The 21133-nt window shown below is 39.8% G+C and overlaps 4 protein-coding genes across 5 annotated transcripts in view; 1 reads left to right on the top strand and 3 right to left on the bottom strand.

Moving 5' to 3' along the window:
- Nucleotides 1-531, bottom strand: part of LOC311036981 (uncharacterized protein) — an 18457-nt gene extending 17926 nt beyond the window's left edge. Inside the window, exon 1 of the mRNA XM_084045993.1 lies at nucleotides 456-531. The gene's annotated coding sequence lies outside the window, so the exon portion shown is untranslated. The remainder of the gene's footprint in view (nucleotides 1-455) is intronic.
- LOC311037051 (H-2 class II histocompatibility antigen, A-S alpha chain-like) overlaps nucleotides 1-21133 on the top strand; it is a 256812-nt gene that overhangs the window by 67154 nt on the left and 168525 nt on the right. The gene's annotated exons all lie outside the window — the stretch shown is intronic.
- Nucleotides 5132-8638, bottom strand: LOC311037076 (H-2 class II histocompatibility antigen, A-Q alpha chain-like). Its single transcript, XM_084046143.1, has 3 exons — nucleotides 8444-8638; nucleotides 7284-7574; nucleotides 5132-6036 (listed from the first exon to the last, which is right to left on the bottom strand). Exons 1-3 carry the CDS (start codon nucleotides 8508-8510, stop codon nucleotides 5915-5917), a joined length of 480 nt encoding a protein of 159 aa, XP_083902269.1. The 5' UTR covers nucleotides 8511-8638; the 3' UTR covers nucleotides 5132-5914.
- LOC311037065 (H-2 class II histocompatibility antigen, A-S alpha chain-like) lies at nucleotides 15540-18814 on the bottom strand. Its single transcript, XM_084046130.1, has 3 exons — nucleotides 18629-18814; nucleotides 16985-17275; nucleotides 15540-15969 (listed from the first exon to the last, which is right to left on the bottom strand). The coding sequence occupies exons 1-3, from the start codon at nucleotides 18693-18695 to the stop codon at nucleotides 15848-15850; spliced, it is 480 nt and encodes a 159-aa protein (XP_083902256.1). The 5' UTR covers nucleotides 18696-18814; the 3' UTR covers nucleotides 15540-15847.

Here is a 21133-nt window from a genome sequence, read left to right as displayed (position 1 = left end):
TAGCATGAGAACGAACCTGACAGCGAGTCACCAGTTCCATTCCCGACCATTTGCTGCATGCCACTCCCCTACTCTCTACCTGCTTCCTGTCTCTGTACATATATATAGGCTCACCATAACAATAGGCTCACCCTAATACACAAGATAAAGGCTCAGAACCTCCCCCCAGACAATAAAATAAATATGTCTTCCTTTCAGAGAGAGAGAGAGAGAGAGAGAGAGAGAAAGAGAGAGAGAGAGAGAGAGAGAGAGAGACACACACACACACAGACAGACAGACAGACAGACAGACAGACAGACAGACAGACAGAGACGGAGGCTCCTTCATTGTTATGTTATATTTAGCCAAACTTTGGAGATGACACCAATGGGGTTCTTGGTAAAACACTCACCATTAACTTTTTTGAACACCAGACTATAGTAATGTGTAATAGAATATGATATAAAACACTCACCCTGCATTAACTGTTCCGAGAGAGAGAGAGAGAGAGAGAGAGAGAGAGAAAGAAATCAGTCCTATCTACTGCTGGGCCAAATGCAGCTATGGGAAACTCAACAGGAAGTATGTATGACAACTGCTGGGAAGTGTAGTTATGCACAGATCCTATTGGCTGTGTGTCACTCTTTGTGTCTGTTTAAACCCCGCCCCTCCCATCTCCCTAACAATTGCCACATAAGGAAGTAAGTATGGGACTTTGGTCTGTGGATCTCTAGTCTGGGAGGGTTAGCGTCGGAGCTTGGACAGCAGGGGCGCGGCCACTGCGTTGTGATTCAAATCAACAGCCAATGAAGAAAAGGGGGCGGGATCCACATGCAGTGGGTGATGCATCTAAATAGGATCGACGGGAAGCAATTTCCCCTTGAGAAATTTCGGCCGCCATTGTTGTGTACTGCTGTTTGCCTCTCGTCGGACTTTTTAGACGAGTTGCACAGCTCTCAGACCGGTAAGAGGCGTGTCCGCTCAGATTCAGAGCGTGACGTACATCCCGCCCACAAATACCAGGGCTGTGGCCCAGAAGTTCCTCGCCAGAGCTGGCGAAAACTTCTGGGAACTCAGATTAGTGGATCTCAAACTGTTTTCATGTCACAGACTCCTAAATGTATATGTATTATTGGCCTCGGAAACCCCATCTAAAAATTGGCCAGGGACCCCATGAGAGAAGATTCGCGTTTCTCTATATATTATGACATTTTTAACAATTCTTTAAAAAAATAAAATAGCCGATAAAATAGCCGATCTACCACCTCTCTATATATTATGACATTTTTAACAATTCTTTTTAAAAATAAAATAGCCGATCTACCACCTCTCAACACGTTGTGGGCTTGTAGATCGGTTATTTTTGATAAATAAAAATAGATAATAAAATAGAAAAGTCAAAGTGGGTAAACAGATTTTTCTAAAATAGCTAGTCCCACTCCTAGGATCTGATTGGCTGGGGGGGGGGGGGGGGGGGGGGGGCGGTTCGCGACGCTTGAGCGCGCGCGAACACACACACACACACACACACACACACACACACACACCAGGGCTGCCAACATTGGACCGTCAGAATCCAGATTGGTTGGGGGCGTGGCTAGCGGGGGTCTGGGGGTCCTGGGTCCTCCCCCTACATTTTTTTAACAGAGTAGATGTAATTTCCTGTGTTTTGGTGAAGTTTTGAGTTTGATACTTTTATCAGGCTTTCTTTACTAGCATTGGAAAATAATGGGTAATTTCATCCATTAAAAAAGTAGGCCTACAGAAATTCATTTGATGACTGAAGCAATGTAAGACCCATCTTTAATAATAACATGCATGCACTGACCACACCCCCGAACCGGGGGGTCTGGGGGTCCTCCCCCAGAAACTTTTTAACATAGTAGATGTAATTTATTTCCTGTGTTCTGGTGAATTTTGGGAGTTTGATACCAAATCCAATAGAAAACCAGAAGAAATGACGATCCAGAAGAGTGTCAGGAGACATGGTCAAAAACCAGGAGACTCATGCGGGATCCAGGAGTGTTGGCAGCCCTGACACACATACTTATAATGAATCAGTACTGTAAACTTGCTGCGTTTCTCTCATCGGTACCTCACACTGTGTTCAATATTTGTTTTTTTTACATGATGGAGAAGTGTTCAACACTCTGATGATGCCATTGCAGTTTTCCAACTAAGATCTAAATATGAATTTGGCAGCTAGGGGATACATACTGCTTCTCACCCATTAACTTGCATGTTAAATGACGGCTTTTCCCCTTATAAATATGCATTCATCATTTCAGGAGTAAGAGCTTCAAAATCTCTTCTAAATGTAGTCAACAAGGCCTGCAGTAGGCTATGCACTGGAAAAATGTGCATGGCATTATTTCAATAAACTAAAAACATGGGACATGTTAGAGGGAGTAATAGCCATGGATACACAACGGTCGAATGTCACGACCGTCATGGGTGAACTTCAACCTGGTGTTTGCACTTTCTCCATTTACGGCCCGTACACCTATATAAACGTTCATATTTCAAATATAAAGTGCTTATCCCATGGCCACGGATGGTACATTTATGTACGGGCTCTCAGAAGTACCCGTATCTTCCGTACTATTCAATAAAAAGCATTTTAATCCGATCGGTGGCCATTTTCTCCGCATTTTCACCATGTGCTTTCAACTGCGCGACCCTATTGGTTGGGAGGTGTATTGCACTTTGATAGATTATAACTCTATGAGAAAATGGCCACCAATCCGATTAAAACATTTTTTATTGAACAATACGGAATATACGGGTACTTGTAACATTCGTGGCCAAGGGTTAAGCAGTTTATATTTGAAACTTTATATAGATGTACGGACCATAAATGGAGAAAGTGCAAACACCAGGTTGAAGTTAATCCATGACTGTAACAGGAGTTTTCATGTACCGCAGGGTAAGACTATAGTAGCAGTTAAGCTGTGTATGTGTTCAACAACACAGCCATGCAGCCTTGCAGATTTCAGCTTGGGAACACCCTCCAACGGTTTTGGGTACGTGTAATCTGTTGCTGGTTCATTGTCACCATTGCGCTATCCTGGTGTTCCTATTCTTGCTATTATGTTACAAATGATTGTGTGTGTGCGGGCGAAATAAGATTGACAGCTATGACAGGTGACAGAAGCTTGCCAGATCATTAAGCCAGCTTAACAACGGTTGCCAATGCATTTGTATCTAAGTTCATAAAGTTAACATAAGTATAACTAAATGCATTTGAAACTAGAAAAAGTGCTCCTCGGAGCACAGGTCTCCGCCAGGTCAGGTAGGCTATTGTGGCCTCCTGGTGGCGCTATAATAGGCCAACGTGAAAAGGTTGCCATTTCTTCTTAGGCCTTGCACGACAATCGGACACTGACTGCTTTCATGATTTGAGGCATTTTGTTAAAAACATGTTTCGCTAAATTAGACCTGTTGGTGGCGCTATAACAGGCCAATGTTAAAAGGGTGGCATTTGTTCCTCAACATAGTGTGAATGTGCGTGCAAAGTTCGAGCGCAATTGGACGGTGCGTTCATGATTTGCGGAATTTTGTTCAAAACAAGCCAATAATGCAAACTTTAGATGTCAATCTTAGCCAATCAGTATGGCATATGAAAAATCAAACACATCCGTCGTGATCACATGACTATAGAGATCATGTGTACCGATTTGCGTGAAATTTGGAGAAAATTGGAAGGAGTAGTATAAAATAATGTGTTTTACATAAGTTGGCCTCCTGGTGGCGCTATAAAAGGCATATGTGAAAAATGCAGGGCAAGGGTTTTTCCTTGACCTCTAGGAAGTGTGCATACAAAGTTTTACACAGATCGGTGCAATTATAGGTAAAAACACGAACCGGCCTGTTAAAGCGCCACCATGAGGCTGATTTGAAAATTTTCAAATGGTAGTTTTTCCTCGGCCTAATGGGAATGAGCGTGCAACATTTCATAGAAATTGCATGCTGTGTTCATGATTTGAGGCATTTTGTTCAAAACGGAGCACTCCTGCAAACTTTGGAAGATATTTTTAGCCAATCAGGATGGAATATGAGAAATCTGAAAGACCTGTTTCGTTTAATGACTACAGAGATACTGTGTACCGATTTGCGTGATTTTTGGACAAAATCTGTAGGAGTGCTGTCAAAAAATATGTTTTGCACAAATCGGCCTCCTGGTGGCGCTATAAAAGGCCCACGAGAAAAATTTGGTGCAAAGGTTCTGAATTGGTATCCAGGGAGTGTGTGTGCACTGTTTCGCTGCGATCAAGACAACGGTGCCGGAGATTAGCTGGTCACAGACGGACGGACACACGGACGGACGGACGGGGTGGAAAACATACTCTCTCGCCATGCCTTTCGGCCTGGCGGAGACAATGAAGTAAAAATGTTACTTTTCGGGATTCCAATTCAAAAATAGCACAAAAAAAAAAATCTGGATTCCAATTTAAAAAATATGCAAAAATATCAGATCTACAAGCTCACACTGCAACTTGTTTTGAGCTTGTAGATCTGCTATTTTTGCTACTTTTGTGTGACAAGTTGAAATACGGAGATAAGAGTCTGCCTGACAGTATATGCAATGTGGCCCTCTGGGGTGAGTGTGGAAATAATAGTGGCCCTCTCCATCATCAAAGTTGCCCACACCTGACCTAGAATATTGTCTCGACTCCTATTGCCTCATTAATTAACTGATTGATCCACAATTCCACGACATAATGTCTACAGCAGATGCTCATGCCTCCCTGGATAATATAGAGATCATGTATGGACTGATTATACCAACTGCTATGATGCCAGCTGACTGTAACTGGCAGTGCTGTTAAGACAGAGAATCTGGAGTGGACAGACCTGACCAAAGAGGACATTGATAGATATTCTATCTTGACAAACAATGTATTACATAATATAGAACTGCCTAGGGATTCCCTAAATACATTTTAATGTGCTTAAATATGAACTGTACAGACCCTCATCATGCTACTGAACTGTGCACCATGTATGATAACATTGAGTCAGCTTTAATTTCTCTAGTGAGCCCTTCTGTAAACATAAGAACAAGGTGTATGTGGCTGAGCAACACTGTTAAACTCTGCTCGAGGCAGGTAGGTCTAGACAGGGGGTTACTTGAGTGTAAAAAAACACATATAAGATTTAAACATGTTCATCGTTTTATTAAGTCAAAGGAGATCACAATGAAATGTTAATTACTATAAATCATCGGTGGTGGAAAAAGTACTCAAATGTTTTACTTAAGTAAAAGTATCAATACTGCAAGTAAAAAAAGAGTAATGTCCACAATTCAAAATGTACTTGAGTAAAAGTCCAAAAGTATTGGTATCCAAATGTACTTAAAGTACCAAAAGTGTTTAAAAATAGCAGATCTACAAGCTCACAACACGTCGCGATGCGACGTGTTGTGAGCTTGTAGTTTGTACTTTCAAATAACCTATAGGTATAAAATTGGGCTAAAGAGGTTAATGTATGTTTTATAATGTAATCATTTATATTATGTAAAGTAACTACTAACTAAAGTTTTCAAATAATTGTAGTGAAGTAAAAGTAAAATATTTGCCTCTGAGATGTAGTGGAGTAGAAGTAAAAGTATAGACAATTGGAAATACCACAGTAAAGTAAAAGTACATCAACACTACAGTACTTGAGTAAATGTACTTAGTTACTTTACACCACTGTAAAACATTGATTCGTAAACAAATGTATAGTCAATATTGTGTATAGAACTTTCACCTTAATACACAAGAGAAAACCAGATTTTAATCAGAAGGGGAAAACAATGCACGTACACCTGTTAATCATAGTGATAATGAACTGTGATATACTGGTATATGCATATTATATAGTGATAGTGAACTGTGTTCACTGTCAGACGATGAGAAACTCATCAGAACATCATTAAAACAAAATGTTGTTTTAGTTGCATTCGTTTCCTTTGATGAGGAAGAAGGTTCCCAAGGCGACCCCCACCAGACCCAGGGTCAGCCCCACCCCACAAAACACATCTGGAATGATGCTGGGCTCCTCCACTTCCACATCTGGAGAGAAACACACGCACGCACGCACGCACGCACGCACGCACGCACGCACGCACGCACGCACGCACGCACGCACGCACGCACGCACACACACACACACACACACACACACACACACACACACATTTAATCATTTATTTATGTCCACATAAGAGATACAATACAAGGACACAAATTTACAAGGTGCTGTAAAAAATGTACAGTCAGCAAATAATGGACAAATACCCCCACACCCTTCAGGGGTACAAATAACAGCGTCTTCGCCATATTTGGCGGCTACCGATAGTCGAAGAGATTCCACAGAATTTTGCAAGCCGTTTAGCTGCTTTTTTGGCATCCCAACTTCCAAGTTGCTAATTGAAAATAGCAGATCTACAAGCTCACAACGCGTCGCGCCGCGATGCGTTGTGAGCTTGTAGATCGGCTATTTTCAATTAGCCTATGTATAAAATAGGGCTAAAGTGGTTAATGTGTGTTTCATAATATAATCATTTACATCTGAAAAGTAACTAGTAGCTAAAGTTTTCAAATAATTGTAATGGAGTAAAAGTACAATATTTGACTCTGAAGATGTAGTGGAGTAGAAGTAAAAGTATTGGAAATTGGAAATACTCAAGTAAAGTACAAATACCTAAAAATTGTACTTAGTTACTTTCCACCACTGCGAAAAAAGAACAAAGAAGAATTACACAGAAGTGTTTATTTATAGACATTGGACAGTGTTTATAGATTCATTTAGTTTAGTATTTATTTTAAATCTCTTCTGAAAAGAGAAAAAAGCTTTTAACCCCCAAACCATACATGGGCAACTGGCTGCCCGGGGGCCCCACCTTCACTTAATGCGGCCCGCAGGTTGCGGCCCACAATATGGGAATACTGATATATTGATTTCAGCTGTTACAATTCCAAACATGCGTGTCTATATTAGTAGCTTAATGACTAGTATTACAATTCTATTGTCTTTTTTATGTCCAATGTATTTGTATTTAAGTTCATAAAGTTAACATAAGTATAACTAAATAAATTTGAAATGAAATAATGTTATTTTTCAGGATTCTAATTACAAAATAGCAGATCAACAAGCTAAAAACGTGTCACAGTGTGATGCGTTTTGAGCTTGTAGATCGGCTAATTTTGCTTCTTTTGCGTGACATAGAATGGCGAACTACGTCGTGAGTGTGGAAATATAGTGTCCTTCTCCGTCATCAAAGTTGCCCACCCCTGGTCTATGAGGACAGTGTTCTTACCAAACATTTTGGTCTCAGGTCCAGCAGTCAGGGATTGGTGGTTGACGGAACAGCTGTAGATGTCTCCCTGCTGTGGTGTGAACTTCAGCCTGGAGAACTGGTAGAAGGTTCCATCCTTGTTGAGCTGTGGAACGGTCTCTGTGATGATCAGGTCACTGGTCATGTTGACGTTGTTCATGGTCCATGTGATGTGAACCGGTGCAGGATAGAACCCAGTCACATGACAGATGAGAGTGTTGTCCACTCCCACTTCTACCTCGTCTTTGGTGTAGATCTTGCTGTCAGGTTCAGCTGAAGACAAATAAAACGCACAAACAAACAGAGATATTACGTACATCATCCAACAGACCCAGGGGTCTTGCTGTTCAGGTGATTTACGGGCAGATCATGGTCCCAATTAGTCCACTGCACTGACAATTATTTCACATTGACATGTAATTGTGTCCAGTAAAACAAACAAACAAAATAATTAAATGTTCAGTCTGTCAGGTTGTTCACTTCAACGTGTCTCTCTAGTAACTGGTGATGTTTAATGAAAGAATAATTGTGATTGGCTGCTGAGTGAATGAGGAAGCGAAATTCAAGTTTGAGTTTCCAGAGAAGTCTGAAAGAGAATGAAGGAGGACTCGTTTATGTAGTTTAGAAGAATCAGCCAATCAGATTAAAGATATGATGTTACATCATCTGTCTCCGGAAAGACGATGGTTTGTATTTTTGAAGAAAACCAGTTAGAATGAAAGACAGAAAGACAGAAAGACAGAAAAGTTTGACGCTCATGAGAGCAGGTCACATTATTATTGTTCTCTTCAAAACACTTCACAATTCACCAATTGGTACATTTAATGTTTACCCATCTACATAACTGTACCATCTTGTAGATGATACCAGTTATACCATTTACATAACTGTCTAATAATCATCTATATATATGTGTGTGTGTGTGTGTGTGTGTGTGTGTGTGTGTGTGTGTGTGTGTGTGTGTGTGTGTGTGTGTGTGTTTGCGTGCGTGTGTGTGTGCGTGCGTGCGTGCGTGCGTGCGTGCGTGCGTGCGTGCGTGTGTCATTTGTTTGTATTGTGCATTGTTCATATTTGATTTTAAATATAATAACAGTATATATAAATGTATATATTGTATAAATACATAAAAGTGATATACTTACTCCCTGGCTTCGCTTTGACATGAAGTACAGAGCAGAGGATGAGGAGGGTGACTGTAATCTTCATCATCACTGATCAAAACTGAACTGAATTTAATAAATCAGATTAAACAGATGTGAATAAACAGATGAGAATAAACAGATGAGAATAAACAGATCAGAAAAAAACAGTTAAGAAAAAAACAGGTGTTTACTGAAAGAAAGGTTCTGGAGTCTGAAAGAGAATGAAGGAGGACTCGTTATATAGTTTAGAAGAATCAGCCAATCAGATTAAAGATATGATGTTACATCATCTGTCTCCGGAAAGACGATGGTTTGTATTTTTGAAGAAAACCAGTTAGAATGAAAGACAGAAAGACAGAAAGACAGAAAGACAGAAAGACAAAGAAAGAAAGAAATATGTTTATAGAAGTAAAATGTTCTAATTAATTAAAAGCTTTCAGATGAGACATGATAGGAGGTTAAAGGTTAAAGTTCATCACTTCATATTGAAGTGATTACATGTTTTAAATATTCATAAATTAAACAATGTACAGTAGTTAGTTGGAGAATTTGTCTCTGTACATTTACACATGATGTGAAATGTGTCCTAATTTAACTCTGTGTACATTTACACATGATGTGAAATGTGTCCTAATTTAACTCTCTGTACATTTACACAACTCTTGTTTCAGAGAAGTAACTCTGAAACCATCTGCACAGTATGCTGGTAGAACCATTACGTTATATAAAGCCTGCAGAAACATAGAAATTACTGAGGAACCAGAACTAAATACTTTTACTCCTATACACCCATACACCCATTTTCTATAGATCCTTCAGACCCAGCCACATCTTCTCCGGTTTCTCTTATTTCCCCTTAGATTGCCTGTCTTTCTGCCATAAAGTCCTGGATGTCAAATAACTTTCTTATGCTAAACAATGAAAATACTGAAATAATTGTGTTTGGACCAAAAACCCATAGAGACAGTGGCCCTCATTTATCAACGCAGTGTATAAACCGGCGTATATTTTTCCACATATTCGGCCGTACACCAACGTCGAAGTCACATTTATCAACACATCCTACACAGCTGATCCGAGCGTACATTTGGTCCCAGCGTTGATAAATGTCACGGCTGAAACCGAGCGTCATTTAAATAACACGCCCTTAAATATTCTCAAAACGCCCCGATTTTACGACATGAAGATTGAAGAACCAGAATACGACCAAAGAAGACATCATGAAAAGCCAATAAGAGAGCGTTTCCCTCGCTCGCCACACACACACACACGCCCCCCTCTCTCCCTCTCTCTCACACACACACACACACACACACACACACACACACACACACACACACACACACGCCCGCCCAACTTTGTCTTTCATGTAATCCGTACCGTGGCGGTACAATAGTAAGTAAGTAAGTACATTTTATTTATAAAGCACATTTCAAAACAAGGTTACAAAGTGCTGTACAATGGAGCATGATTAAACAAAATTAACACACACAAGGGCTGTTAAATTAACACGATAACAACAGAGTATAAAGGTGTATAAATAGAGTAATAAAACAATACAACAAGGATTAAAACAAAGCAACTTGTCCATGAAAGTCAGGTAGAACTTCATGGGTAAAAATGCTTACGGAACAAATGTGTTTTTAACATCCTCTTAAAACCTTCAACAGACTCTGCATTTTTTAGGGCCAATACAACCACAGTCTGATGCTGTTGTACTGGGAGCTGACCAGTACAACCACAGTCTGGTACTGTTGGCCACTGTGAACTGAACCACTGTTGAGGGTTCAGTGCCTTGCTCAAGGGCATTTCCCCACCCAGAGTTTACCTGCTGGTCCGGGGAATAAAACCTGATCGAGCCCAGGGCACCACAAAGGGTTAATCCAGCCCTGCCAATGGGCTACCCCCTTTTTTTTGTTATTGTTAAATGATTATGTTTTTGAAGCTATTAATCTATTATTTTGTATTATTATATTATCACATGATAGAGATAAATGAAGCCCTAAGACTATATATAAGTATTAAGTATCTTGTGAGTATTAGTTAGTTTTAGTAATGTGAGTATTAGTATCCTCTTTGTAGGATTCAGGATGTGGTCAGACTATCGTTGCTGTCGGACAGAAACCTCTCATCTCCATAGTTTAACTTTTGATGTTTAAATCAATGTCCTACTTTATCATAACAATGTGTCACCCAAAAGTAGTCAAAAGTATCAGATCTATACAAGCTCAAATCTGAGCTTATAGATCTGCTACTTTTGATTCTTTTTCAATTTGAATTCTGAAAAGTAACAGTTGTGGACATGTGAGGTTTTCACCTGACAGACGATACTGCTGATACTTAACTTTAACTTCCTGTTCTCCTTGGATGACTTGTGCTTTCTACTGAGAGCTGTGTGTGTGTGTGTGTGTGTGTGTGTGTGTGTGTGTGTGTGTGTGTGTGTGTGTGTGTGTGTGTGTGTGTGTGTGTGTGTGTGTGTGTGTGTGTGTGTGTGTGTGTGTGTGTGTGTGTGTGTGTGTGTGTGTGTGTGTGTGTGTGTGTGTGTGTGTGTGTGTTACACTACTGTTGCTATAGTTATTTGTGTTGTATTACTGGGCACATAGGCCTATACCTGACACTTCCTTTACCTCTGCTAAACTGTCAATAGGCTCTATGCACAGCAGCCATATTGGAAAGAAATTGGGCCTCCTCTTACTTACTTCACAGGTGTTACCAATGTATGTAATGTAGGCTCTGTTCCATTCTGGTCAAGGTGCTGATATCGTGCATGTTGGCTCACTAGAAACACTCCATTTTGGTTCCCAAATGGCCCCTTATGGTGGGTGTGTAACTCTGAGAGTGTACAAATGGAACCAAATGGACCCGTAAGGGTCCATTTGGTTCCATTTGTACACTCTTATGGGCGTATAAGAGTTCCATTTGTACACTCTTATGGGCGTCCTTGAAAATAAGACAACCACTATGCCACACTAAATGGAACAGAGCCTTCATTAGTATCATTGGTAACACCTGTGAAGGAAGTAAGGAAGGGGCCCAATTCATTCCCAATATGGCTGCTGTGCATAGAGACTATTGGAAAAGTAGGTCATTTTAATATATTCCACTATGGGTTATTAATGACTATTTCCATTGCAGGTCTGGTGCTGGGGATCCACGTTGGGACCAGTGGTTGTTGTGGTAAAACCCCCTTGTTCTGTTGTGTTTACTATTGTTGCGTTTATTTAGTTTGGTTTGCTGTGATCTATTGGGGTGCCACTACCCTGGGCCTGTCTGCCTGCCCCTCCCCCATTCCCCCAGAACTGGCCCTTATGCCCAATATATTTTTATTATTAACCCATTGTTATTATAATTAGTCTTATTCCATTGGATGCATTCTGCTTTTATTGTTAATGATAATGATGTTGAGACCCACTGAATGAAATAATCAGCTAATTAAAATAAAGCTTTATTTTTATACAAATTCCCATGTACCCAGTAAAGATGGGGTAAGAGATATTTATGGGTTAAACCTTAAAAAAAATAGCTCTATTATGATAGGAATCATTACTACAGAGTGTTCGTTCAATAACAGGGGTCTCCATGTCTCTCCAGCTCTTTAATAAACAGAAACGTACACGTTCAGTTTTTTTTTTTCATTGTTCATTTCTTTGTTTCATCACTTTCTCTCTCCCGATTGGGCAAAAGTGGTATCCTGACCTGAAAATGCATGTTATGTTAACTAAAGAGTTGGAGAGCCATGGAGACTCCTGTTACTGAATAAACACTCTAGCCTACAGCAATGGGTCCTATCAGAATAACTATTTAACAGTTATTTTAACAAAATAATATCACTTACCATACAATACCACCAATAATGTTAAGAAGAGCTATTTCTGTCGCCTCTGACTGTGTCTGTGATCATTGTTATTTTGTTTCTACATAACATTTAAATCAGTGCAGTGGTGACACTGACATTTTTATATATAGTTGAACACAACTATAAAAAGCTGTTGGATAAATGGTTGCAAAATGTAAATCACACACAGGAACCTGTTATCCCTGGCTAGCTGATTAGCATTTAGATTAAAGGTTAACTAAGTAACTTTGAGCCTACATGTTAAATATTTATATATAAATGATATATATATTTCTCATCTTGTATCAGCCACTATATAATTATGCTGTGGTGTTTTCCTGCTGTAAGACATCCCTCTGGCTGTATTTTGGTTTTGTTCCACTGTCTATGTTGACATTCATCCCATGCAGGGACGCTTCTGTCTGTGTGTGTGGGGGGGGGGGGGGGGGGGGGGGGGGGGGGCTCGGCCCGAGCTCTTAATTGATCCCTTTGAACTTCAAATGGGTTGTGCACTGACCACTGAGCTGATTGATTGGGCCATAAACGTGTCAAACTCATTGTTCTCGGCCTGAGCTCTTAATTGATCCCTTTGAACTTCAAAGGGGTTGTTAAGGGCTCGTTAGTGCTCTCTCTAATCAATTAATGCATCAAAGACAGCAACCACTTTGATACATGTCAGAGAGGGGAGGGGGCGTGTGTGTGTGTACACACACAGATCTGTGATCTTATCTAGTATACCTTTAAAAGACAAATCTATAAAATAGGATGATTAAGTCATCTTTGTGTTATTGTTACATTTAAAAGGATGATTAAGTCATCTTTGTGTTACTGTTACATTTAAAAGGATGATTAAGTCATCTTTTTTTTAGGGTTCCCTAAATACATTTTAAGGTGCTGTGCAGACCCTCATCATGCTACTGAACTGTGCACCATGTCTGATAACATTGTGTCAGCTTTAATTTCCTCTAGTAACACCCTGGATCAACGAGCACATGCGCTCACTCAAGAAAGAATGTCGTAGAGCTGAGCGAATTTGGAGAAAAAACAAACTCACTGTCCACCTAGAGATTTTTAAGAAGTCAACAGTGGCCTATAACAAAGTACTGCGCTTGGCAAGGCAAGCATATTTTTCAGGCATTATCAATGACAACAAGCAAAATGCCAGAGTCTTATTCTCTACCATTGAACATCTCTTAAACCCCCCCCAGGCTTACAAGGAGTCGCTCCCTGCTTCTAAAGCTAAGTGTGATGAGTTTGCGTCTTTTTTTGCAAACAAAATTTTTAGCATTCGAGCTGGTATTATGAATGCTGCTGCTAGCACTGCAAATGCTGCAAATGGTGCATGGTGCAAAAACGTAGATCACTCCAGAGGAAGTCTAATATCTTTCTGCACAATTAATGAAGAGGAACTCCGTAAAACTATATCACAGATGACATCATCATCTTGTTCACTGGATGCAATACCCACCCCGTTTCTCAAAGAGGTTTTAGACAGCGTGATTGGAGATATCCTAAGAATTGTAAACAGCTCTCTACTTTCAGGCGTCTTTCCAGACTCACTGAAAACGGCTGTAGTCAGGCCGTTAGTCAAGAAACACAACCTTGATCCATTGGTGCTGGGTAATTATAGACCAATCTCTAATCTGCCATTTCTGGGAAAGGTCTTAGAAAAAAATATCTTTCATCAACTGGATGTGTTCCTACAGAACAATAAGGTTCATAACAAATTCCAATCTGGCTTCAGGAAAGGTCATAGCACAGAAACAGCACTTGTAAAAGTAATTAATGATCTTAGGGTGTCCGCTGACAACAAAAATATATCTGTTCTCCTACTCCTTGACTTAACCGCTGCTTTTGACACGATTGATCACAAAATTCTACTGCAACGCATGGAGTACTGGATTGGTTTGTCAGGCACAGCCTTGTCTTGGTTTTACTCTTACCTAACAGGCAGAAGCTATTTTGTCAGCCTAGCTAATTTTGACTCAGACAAACATGACATCTGTTCTGGTATTCCACAGGGCTCAATTCTGGGTCCCTTATTGTTCTCCCTGTATATACTACCACTGGGAGAACTCATCGCCGATCACGGAGTGAACTTCCATTTCTATGCTGATGATACCCAGCTGTATCTTTCGGTAGCTCCAGACGACCCCTGCGCTCTAGAACCATTGTTGACCTGTCTGTCCAGTATAAAATGCTGGATGAGTGAGAACTTTCTTAAGCTAAATGAGGATAAAACAGAAATTCTCATAATTGGCTCCAGTGAGCAGAGAGAATTAATAATAAGTAGACTTGGTAACCTGGCTGTAGAAAGTAACACCACAGTAAAGAACCTGGGGGTTATTATCGACTCTGAATTGAATTTTAATGCACACATTAATCATGTCACCAAGATTGCTTTCTTTCATCTTAGAAATATTGCGCGAATTAGAGACTATCTGTCGTTAGACGACGCAAAAACGCTGATCCACGCTTTTGTTTTCTCTCGGCTTGATTACTGCAATGCACTCTACTCTGGCCTGCCTAAGAAAACAACTGACAGATTACAACTTGTTCAAAATGCGGCAGCCAGAATTTTAACTAAAACTAGAATGAGAGAACATATCACTCCAGTTCTAGCTTCACTACACTGGCTCCCGGTTGTTTTTAGGATTGATTTTAAAATTCTTTTAATAGTTTATAAAGCTCTAAATGGTCTGGCACCTTCCTACCTCTATGACTGCCTAGAGAGACATGATCCAAACCGGACCCTCAGGTCTTCAAGTGCTGACCTACTCGAGGTGCCTAAAATGACATATAAAAAATACGGTGAAGCAGCATTCTGCTTTTACGGACCAACAGTGTGGAATAAACTCCCATTACACCTAAAACAGGCAGCCTCTGTCGATAGCTTTAAAGCACAGCTCAAGACCTATTTCTTCACTCTTGCTTTTAGCTGACTCTTTGGTTGATTTTTAAGTCCTCACTGTATTGCCTATTTTAATGTTTTATGCTTTTGCTTTTATTTTATTTTATTTTTTGTTTGCTTTATTGTTAAATTGGTTGTAACTGTAACTGTATTCTTGCTCTGTAAAGCACTTTGCGCTGCATTTCATGTCATGAAAGGTGCTATACAAATAAAGTTTATTATTATTATTATTATAGTGAGCCCTTCTGTAAACATAAGAACAAGGTTTATGTGGCTGAGCAACACTGATAAACTCTGCTCTGAGGCAGGTACACTAGGTCTAGACAGGGTGGGTTAAACAAACAAATACATTTAAAATTTAAACATGCTCCTTGTTTTATTAAGACAAAGGAGAACACAATGAAATGTTAAGTACTATCAATCATTGATTTGTGTTAAGTCAATATTTTGTAAATAACTTTCACCTTAATACACGAGAAAACCAGATTGTAATCAGAAGGGAGAAAACAATGCACATACACCTGTTAATTCATCATATAGTGATAATGCACTATGATATACTGGTGTATACATATTATATATGTTATTATAGTGATAGTGAACTGTAGTGTGTTCAGACGATGACAAACTCTGAACATCATTAAAACAAAATGTTGTTTTAGTTGCATTCGTTTCCTTTGATGAGGAAGAAGGTTCCCAAGGCGACCCCCACCAGACCCAGGGTCAGCCCCACCCCACAGAACACATCTGGAATGATGCTGGGCTCGTCCACGTCCACATCTGGAGAGAAACACAACACACACACACACACACACGCGCGAGCGCGCACACACACACACACACACACACACACACACACACACACACACACACACACACACACACACACACACACACACACACACACACACACACACACACACACACACACACACTTGTTTATTTCTATACATACACATTATGCTCCAAAGTAGTCTCTGTCTCTGTGGGGTATTAGTGATCATAATATTGTGCTGTGTTACTCATTCCACGATTGCACGATTCTTACAAATTAGACCTTGTTGTAAAGGTGACTAATCAACAATAAAAATGATATAAAACTGATATTATTGAAGGGAATAAATAATCAACCGAAGTTAAGTTTCCAAACTTAAGAGAAGAGAAGCTGCTAATAGCTGCTACTTTGGGGTCCGAATAAAGAACAAAGAAGAATTACAGTGTTTATTTATAGACAATGGACAGTGTTTATAGATTTATTTATTTTAAATCTCTTCTGAAAACTCACCTTTACAAAGGTGCTTTTAACCCCCAAACCATACATGGGCAACTGGCGGCCTGGGGGCCACATGCGGCCCCCAACTTCACTTAATGCGGCCCACAGGTTAATATGGGAATACTGATATATTATTGATTTCAGCTGTTACAATTACAAACATGCAAACATGACCCGCCTTAATTACTTCAGTCTATATTAGTAGCTTAATGGCTAGTATTTAAAATTCTATTGTCTTTTTTATGTCCAATGTATTTGTATATACGTTCATAAAGTTAACATAAGTATAACTAAATGCATTTGAAATGAAATAATGTTATTTTTCAGGATTCTAATTGAAAAATAGCAGATCTACAAGCTCAAAACGCGTCACAATGTGACGCGTTTTGAGCTTGTAGATCTGCTAATTTTGCTTCTTTTGCGTGATATAGAATGGCGAAGTACGTCGTGAGTGTGGAAATATAGTGTCCCTCTCCGTCATCAAAGTTGCCCACCCCTGGTCTATGAGGACAGTGTTCTTACCAAACATTTTGGTCTCAGGTCCTGCAGTCAGGGATTGGTGGTTGACGGAACAGCTGTAGATGTCTCCCTGCTGTGGTGTGAACTTCAGCCTGGAGAACTGGTAGAAGGTTCCATCCTTGTTGAGCTGTGGAACGGTCTCTGTGATGATCAGGTCACTGGTCATGTTGACGTTGTTCATGGTCCATGTGATGTGAACCGGTGCAGGATAGAACCCAGTCACATGACAGATGAGAGTGTTGTCCACTCCCACTTCTACCTCGTCTTTGGTGTAGATCTTGCTGTCAGGTTCAGCTGAGGACAAATAAAACACACAAACACACAGAGATATTACATACATCATCCAACAGACCCAGGGGGTCTTGCTGTCCAGGTGATCTTCCGGGCAGATCATGGTCCCGATTAGTCCACTGCACTGACAATTATATCACTTTGAAAGAGGATTTCTTTCAGACAGTGGTGGAAAAAGTGCTCAAATGTTTTACTTAAGTAAAAGTATCAATACTGCAATGTATAGTACTCTGTTACAAGTTAAAGTCCAGAATTCAAACTTTACTTGAGTAAAAGTACAAAAGTATTGGTATCAAAATGTACTTAAAGTACCAAAAGTAAAAGTACTACAATGTTTGAAAATAGCAGATCTACAAGCTCACAACGCGTCGTGACGCGTTGTGAGCTTGTAGATCGTCTATTTTCAAATAGCCTAGGTATAAAACTGCACTGACAATCATATCACATTGAAAGAGTGTTTCTTTCAGACATGTAATTGTGTCCAATAAAACAAACAAACAAAATAATTAAATGTTCAGTCTGTCAGGTTGTTCACTTCAACGTGTCTCTCTAGTAACTGGTGATGTTTAATGAAAGAATAATTGTGATTGGCTGCTGAGTGAATGAGGAAGCGAAATTCAAGTTTGAGTTTCCAGAGAAGTCTGAAAGAGAATGAAGGAGGACTCGTTATGTAGTTTAGAAGAATCAGCCAATCAGATTAAAGATATGATGTTACATCATCTGTCTCCGGAAAGACGATGGTTTGGATTTTTGAAGAAAACCAGTTAGACAGAAAGACAGAAAGACAGAAAAACAAAGAAAAATATATATTATGTTTCTAGAAGTACAATGTTCTAATTAATTAAAAGCTTTCAGATGAGTCAGAAGCTTCAGTGTTGAGTTTAACCACGCACGCACGCACGCACGCAGCACGCACGCACGCACACACACACACACACACACACACACACACACACACACACACACACACACACACACACACACGCACGCATATGTACGCACACGCACACGCAATTGTAAACAGATAAACATAGACATGTACTCTGATTATTCATCAACATTCCCTTTGGTTTGACGCTCATGAGAGCAGGTCACATTATTATTGTTCTCTTCAAAACACTTCGCAATTCACCAATTGGTACATTTAATGTTTAACCATCTACATAACTGTATCATCACGTGTGTGTGTGTGTGTGTGTGTGTGTGTGTGTGTGTGTGTGTGTGTGTGTGTGTGTGTGTGTGTGTGTGTGTGTGTGTGTGTGTGTGTGTGTGTGTGTGTATTGTGTTCATATTTGGTTTTAAATAATAACAGTACATATAATTGTATATATTATATAAAAACATAACAATACTTACTCCCTGGCTTCGCTTTGACATGAAGTACAGAGGAGAGGATGAGGAGGGTGGCTGTAATCTTCATCATGACTGATCAAAACTGAACTGAATTTAACAGATGTGAATAAACAGGTGAGAATAAACAGATCAGATTAAACAGATGGGAAAAAAAACAGTTAAGAAAAAAACAGGTGTTCACTGAAAGAAAAGTTCTGGAGTCTGAAAGAGAATGAAGGAGGACTCGTTATATAGTTTAGAAGAATCAGCCAATCAGATTAAAGATATGATGTTACATCATCTGTCTCCGGAAAGACGATGGTTTGTATTTTTGAAGAAAACCAGTTAGAATGAAAGACAGAAAGACAAATAAAAAAATAAATATGTTTATAGAAGTAAAATGCTCTAATTAATTAAAAGCTTTCAGATGAGACATGATAGAAGATTAAAGGTTAAAGTTCATCACTTCATATTGAAGTGATTACATGTTTTAAACATTCATAAATCAAATAATGTAGTTAGTTGGAGTATTTGTCTCTGTACATTTTACACATGATGTGAAATGTGTCCTCATTTAAGGTACACACACACACACACACACACACACACACACACACACACACACACACACACACACATATATATATATATGTATGTATGTATGTATGTATGTATGTGCGTGCGTGCGTGCGTGCGTGCGTGCGTGCGTGCGTGCGTGCGTGCGTGCGTGCGTGCGTGCGTGCGTGCGTGCGTGTGTGTGTGTGTATATATATATATATATATATATATATATTATTTTTTTTTAAGCTAAGGTGATCCACATTCTCACATAAAGGAGTCACATCTGACCTCCTAACTCAACCACATATCTTTGGTCAAAGGTGAAAGGTGACATATAGCGCGCGCACACACACACACACACACACACACACACACACACACACACACACACACACACACACACACACACACACACACACACACACACACACACACACACACACACACACACACACACACACACACACGCAACCGATGTAAACTGAACTCATAGACGCTCCTCTAATCCAATGTGTGTGCAAGCCTCATCCAAGCCTCATTACATCTCACTGCTGAAACCATCAAATGTCTTTAAAAACACACTGGTCATGTGATCAAAAGTCAAAATGTTACTCAAGTAAGAGTAAAAAAAAAGTAATTTAACAAAGAGGTGAGTGGAGGGGGAAGCCAGAAACAAGCTAGTGTGAGAGCAGAAGTGTGGCCTTCCCTAAAAATGCATTTTAGGGAAGAAAAAAGAAATGGCCAACCTAAAAGTACTCAGTACTTTACAGGCTTCCTAGAAATATACTCAAGTAAAAGTACAATATTTGTCTTGGAAATGTACTCAAGTAAGAGTAATACGTATACAAACAATCTAATACTCAAGTAAAGTACAGATCCTCAGAATCTACTTAAGTACAGATTCTGTACTTAAGTACATTTACTCCGTTACTGCCCTGTGTGTGTGTGTGTGTGTGTGTGTGTGTGTGTGTGTGTGTGTGTGTGTGTGTGTGTGTGTGTGTGTGTGTGTGTGTGGGGGGGGTTGAAGCTCAAGCCTCTCACTGGAAACTCCCCAAACTTTTACTTCCTCGTTCACTCAACAGCCAATCAGGATTATTATTTCATGAAACATCACCAGTTACTAGAGAGAGATGTTGATATGAACAACCTGAGAGAGAGAGAGAGAGAGAGAGAGAGAGAGAGAGAGAGAGAGAGATTATTTCATCATCTATCATTTTTAAGTAATCTTTTGAATATTTTTAATGAGCAACACAATTTCAGATCTCTAATAAGTAGACTTAAACTTCGGTGTGACCGTGCCCTAAGACCCACTTACACAGTTTTAAATAAGATGCCGACAACTAACCAATGTTTTCTTGGCTGTGATTTGTTCTTAGGTAAGAACAGAAGCTACGTGGAATCTTCTTTTTTCTTGACAGTAGAATTACTGTTGTATAATATAGGACTTCAACTACAACCATATTTTTATCATATAATACATATATATATTTTAGTGATAGGCTCTATTCACAGCAGCCATATTATGAAGACATTCAGTGTTACCAATGATACTAATGAAGGCTCTGTTCCATTCTGGTCAAACAGAGTCAGGGTGCTGATATTGTGCATGTTGGCCCACTGGAAACACGCTGTTAGACCAGTGGGTCTACAGTTGCGGTCCAGGGACCCTCATGGGCTTCCAAATGTCCGCTTACAGGTGTGTAACTCTGAGAGTGTACAAATGGAACCAAATGGACCCGTAAGGGTCTATTTGGTTCCATTTGTACACTCTCAGAGTTATGGGGGTCGTGGAAACCACTGTGCTACACAGCCTTCATTAGTATCATTGGTAACACCTGTGAACGAGTGATAACATGGCTGCTGTTCATAGAGCCTATTGTCAACTTTAGAGCAGTGGTTCTCAACGTGTGGTCTGGGGACCTCCAGGGGTTGTTGAAGGGGTTCCAGGGGGTCTCCAGCAAAATCAGG

Source organism: Gymnoscopelus microlampas (assembly GCF_963454915.1).
Source record: "Gymnoscopelus microlampas genome assembly, chromosome: 2".
Lineage (NCBI taxonomy): Eukaryota > Metazoa > Chordata > Actinopteri > Myctophiformes > Myctophidae > Gymnoscopelus > Gymnoscopelus microlampas.
Note: the sequence above shows the minus strand (reverse complement) of the source record. Positions and strands in the feature narration are given on the sequence as shown.

Excerpts from the sequence above, each read along its gene's own strand:
- LOC311037076 (XM_084046143.1), bottom strand. The coding sequence starts at position 8,510 with ATGATGAAGATTACAGTCACCCTCCTCATCCTCTGCTCTGTACTTCAT. Across the intron at positions 7,575-8,443 it reads TGTCAAAGCGAAGCCAGGGA|CTGAACCTGACAGCAAGATC; the intron begins GTAAGTATATCA and ends ATTTGTCTTCAG. Across the intron at positions 6,037-7,283 it reads ACCTGAGACCAAAATGTTTG|ATGTGGAAGTGGAGGAGCCC; the intron begins GTAAGAACACTG and ends GTTTCTCTCCAG.
- LOC311037065 (XM_084046130.1), bottom strand. The coding sequence starts at position 18,695 with ATGATGAAGATTACAGCCACCCTCCTCATCCTCTCCTCTGTACTTCAT. Across the intron at positions 17,276-18,628 it reads TGTCAAAGCGAAGCCAGGGA|CTGAACCTGACAGCAAGATC; the intron begins GTAAGTATTGTT and ends ATTTGTCCTCAG. Across the intron at positions 15,970-16,984 it reads ACCTGAGACCAAAATGTTTG|ATGTGGACGTGGACGAGCCC; the intron begins GTAAGAACACTG and ends GTTTCTCTCCAG.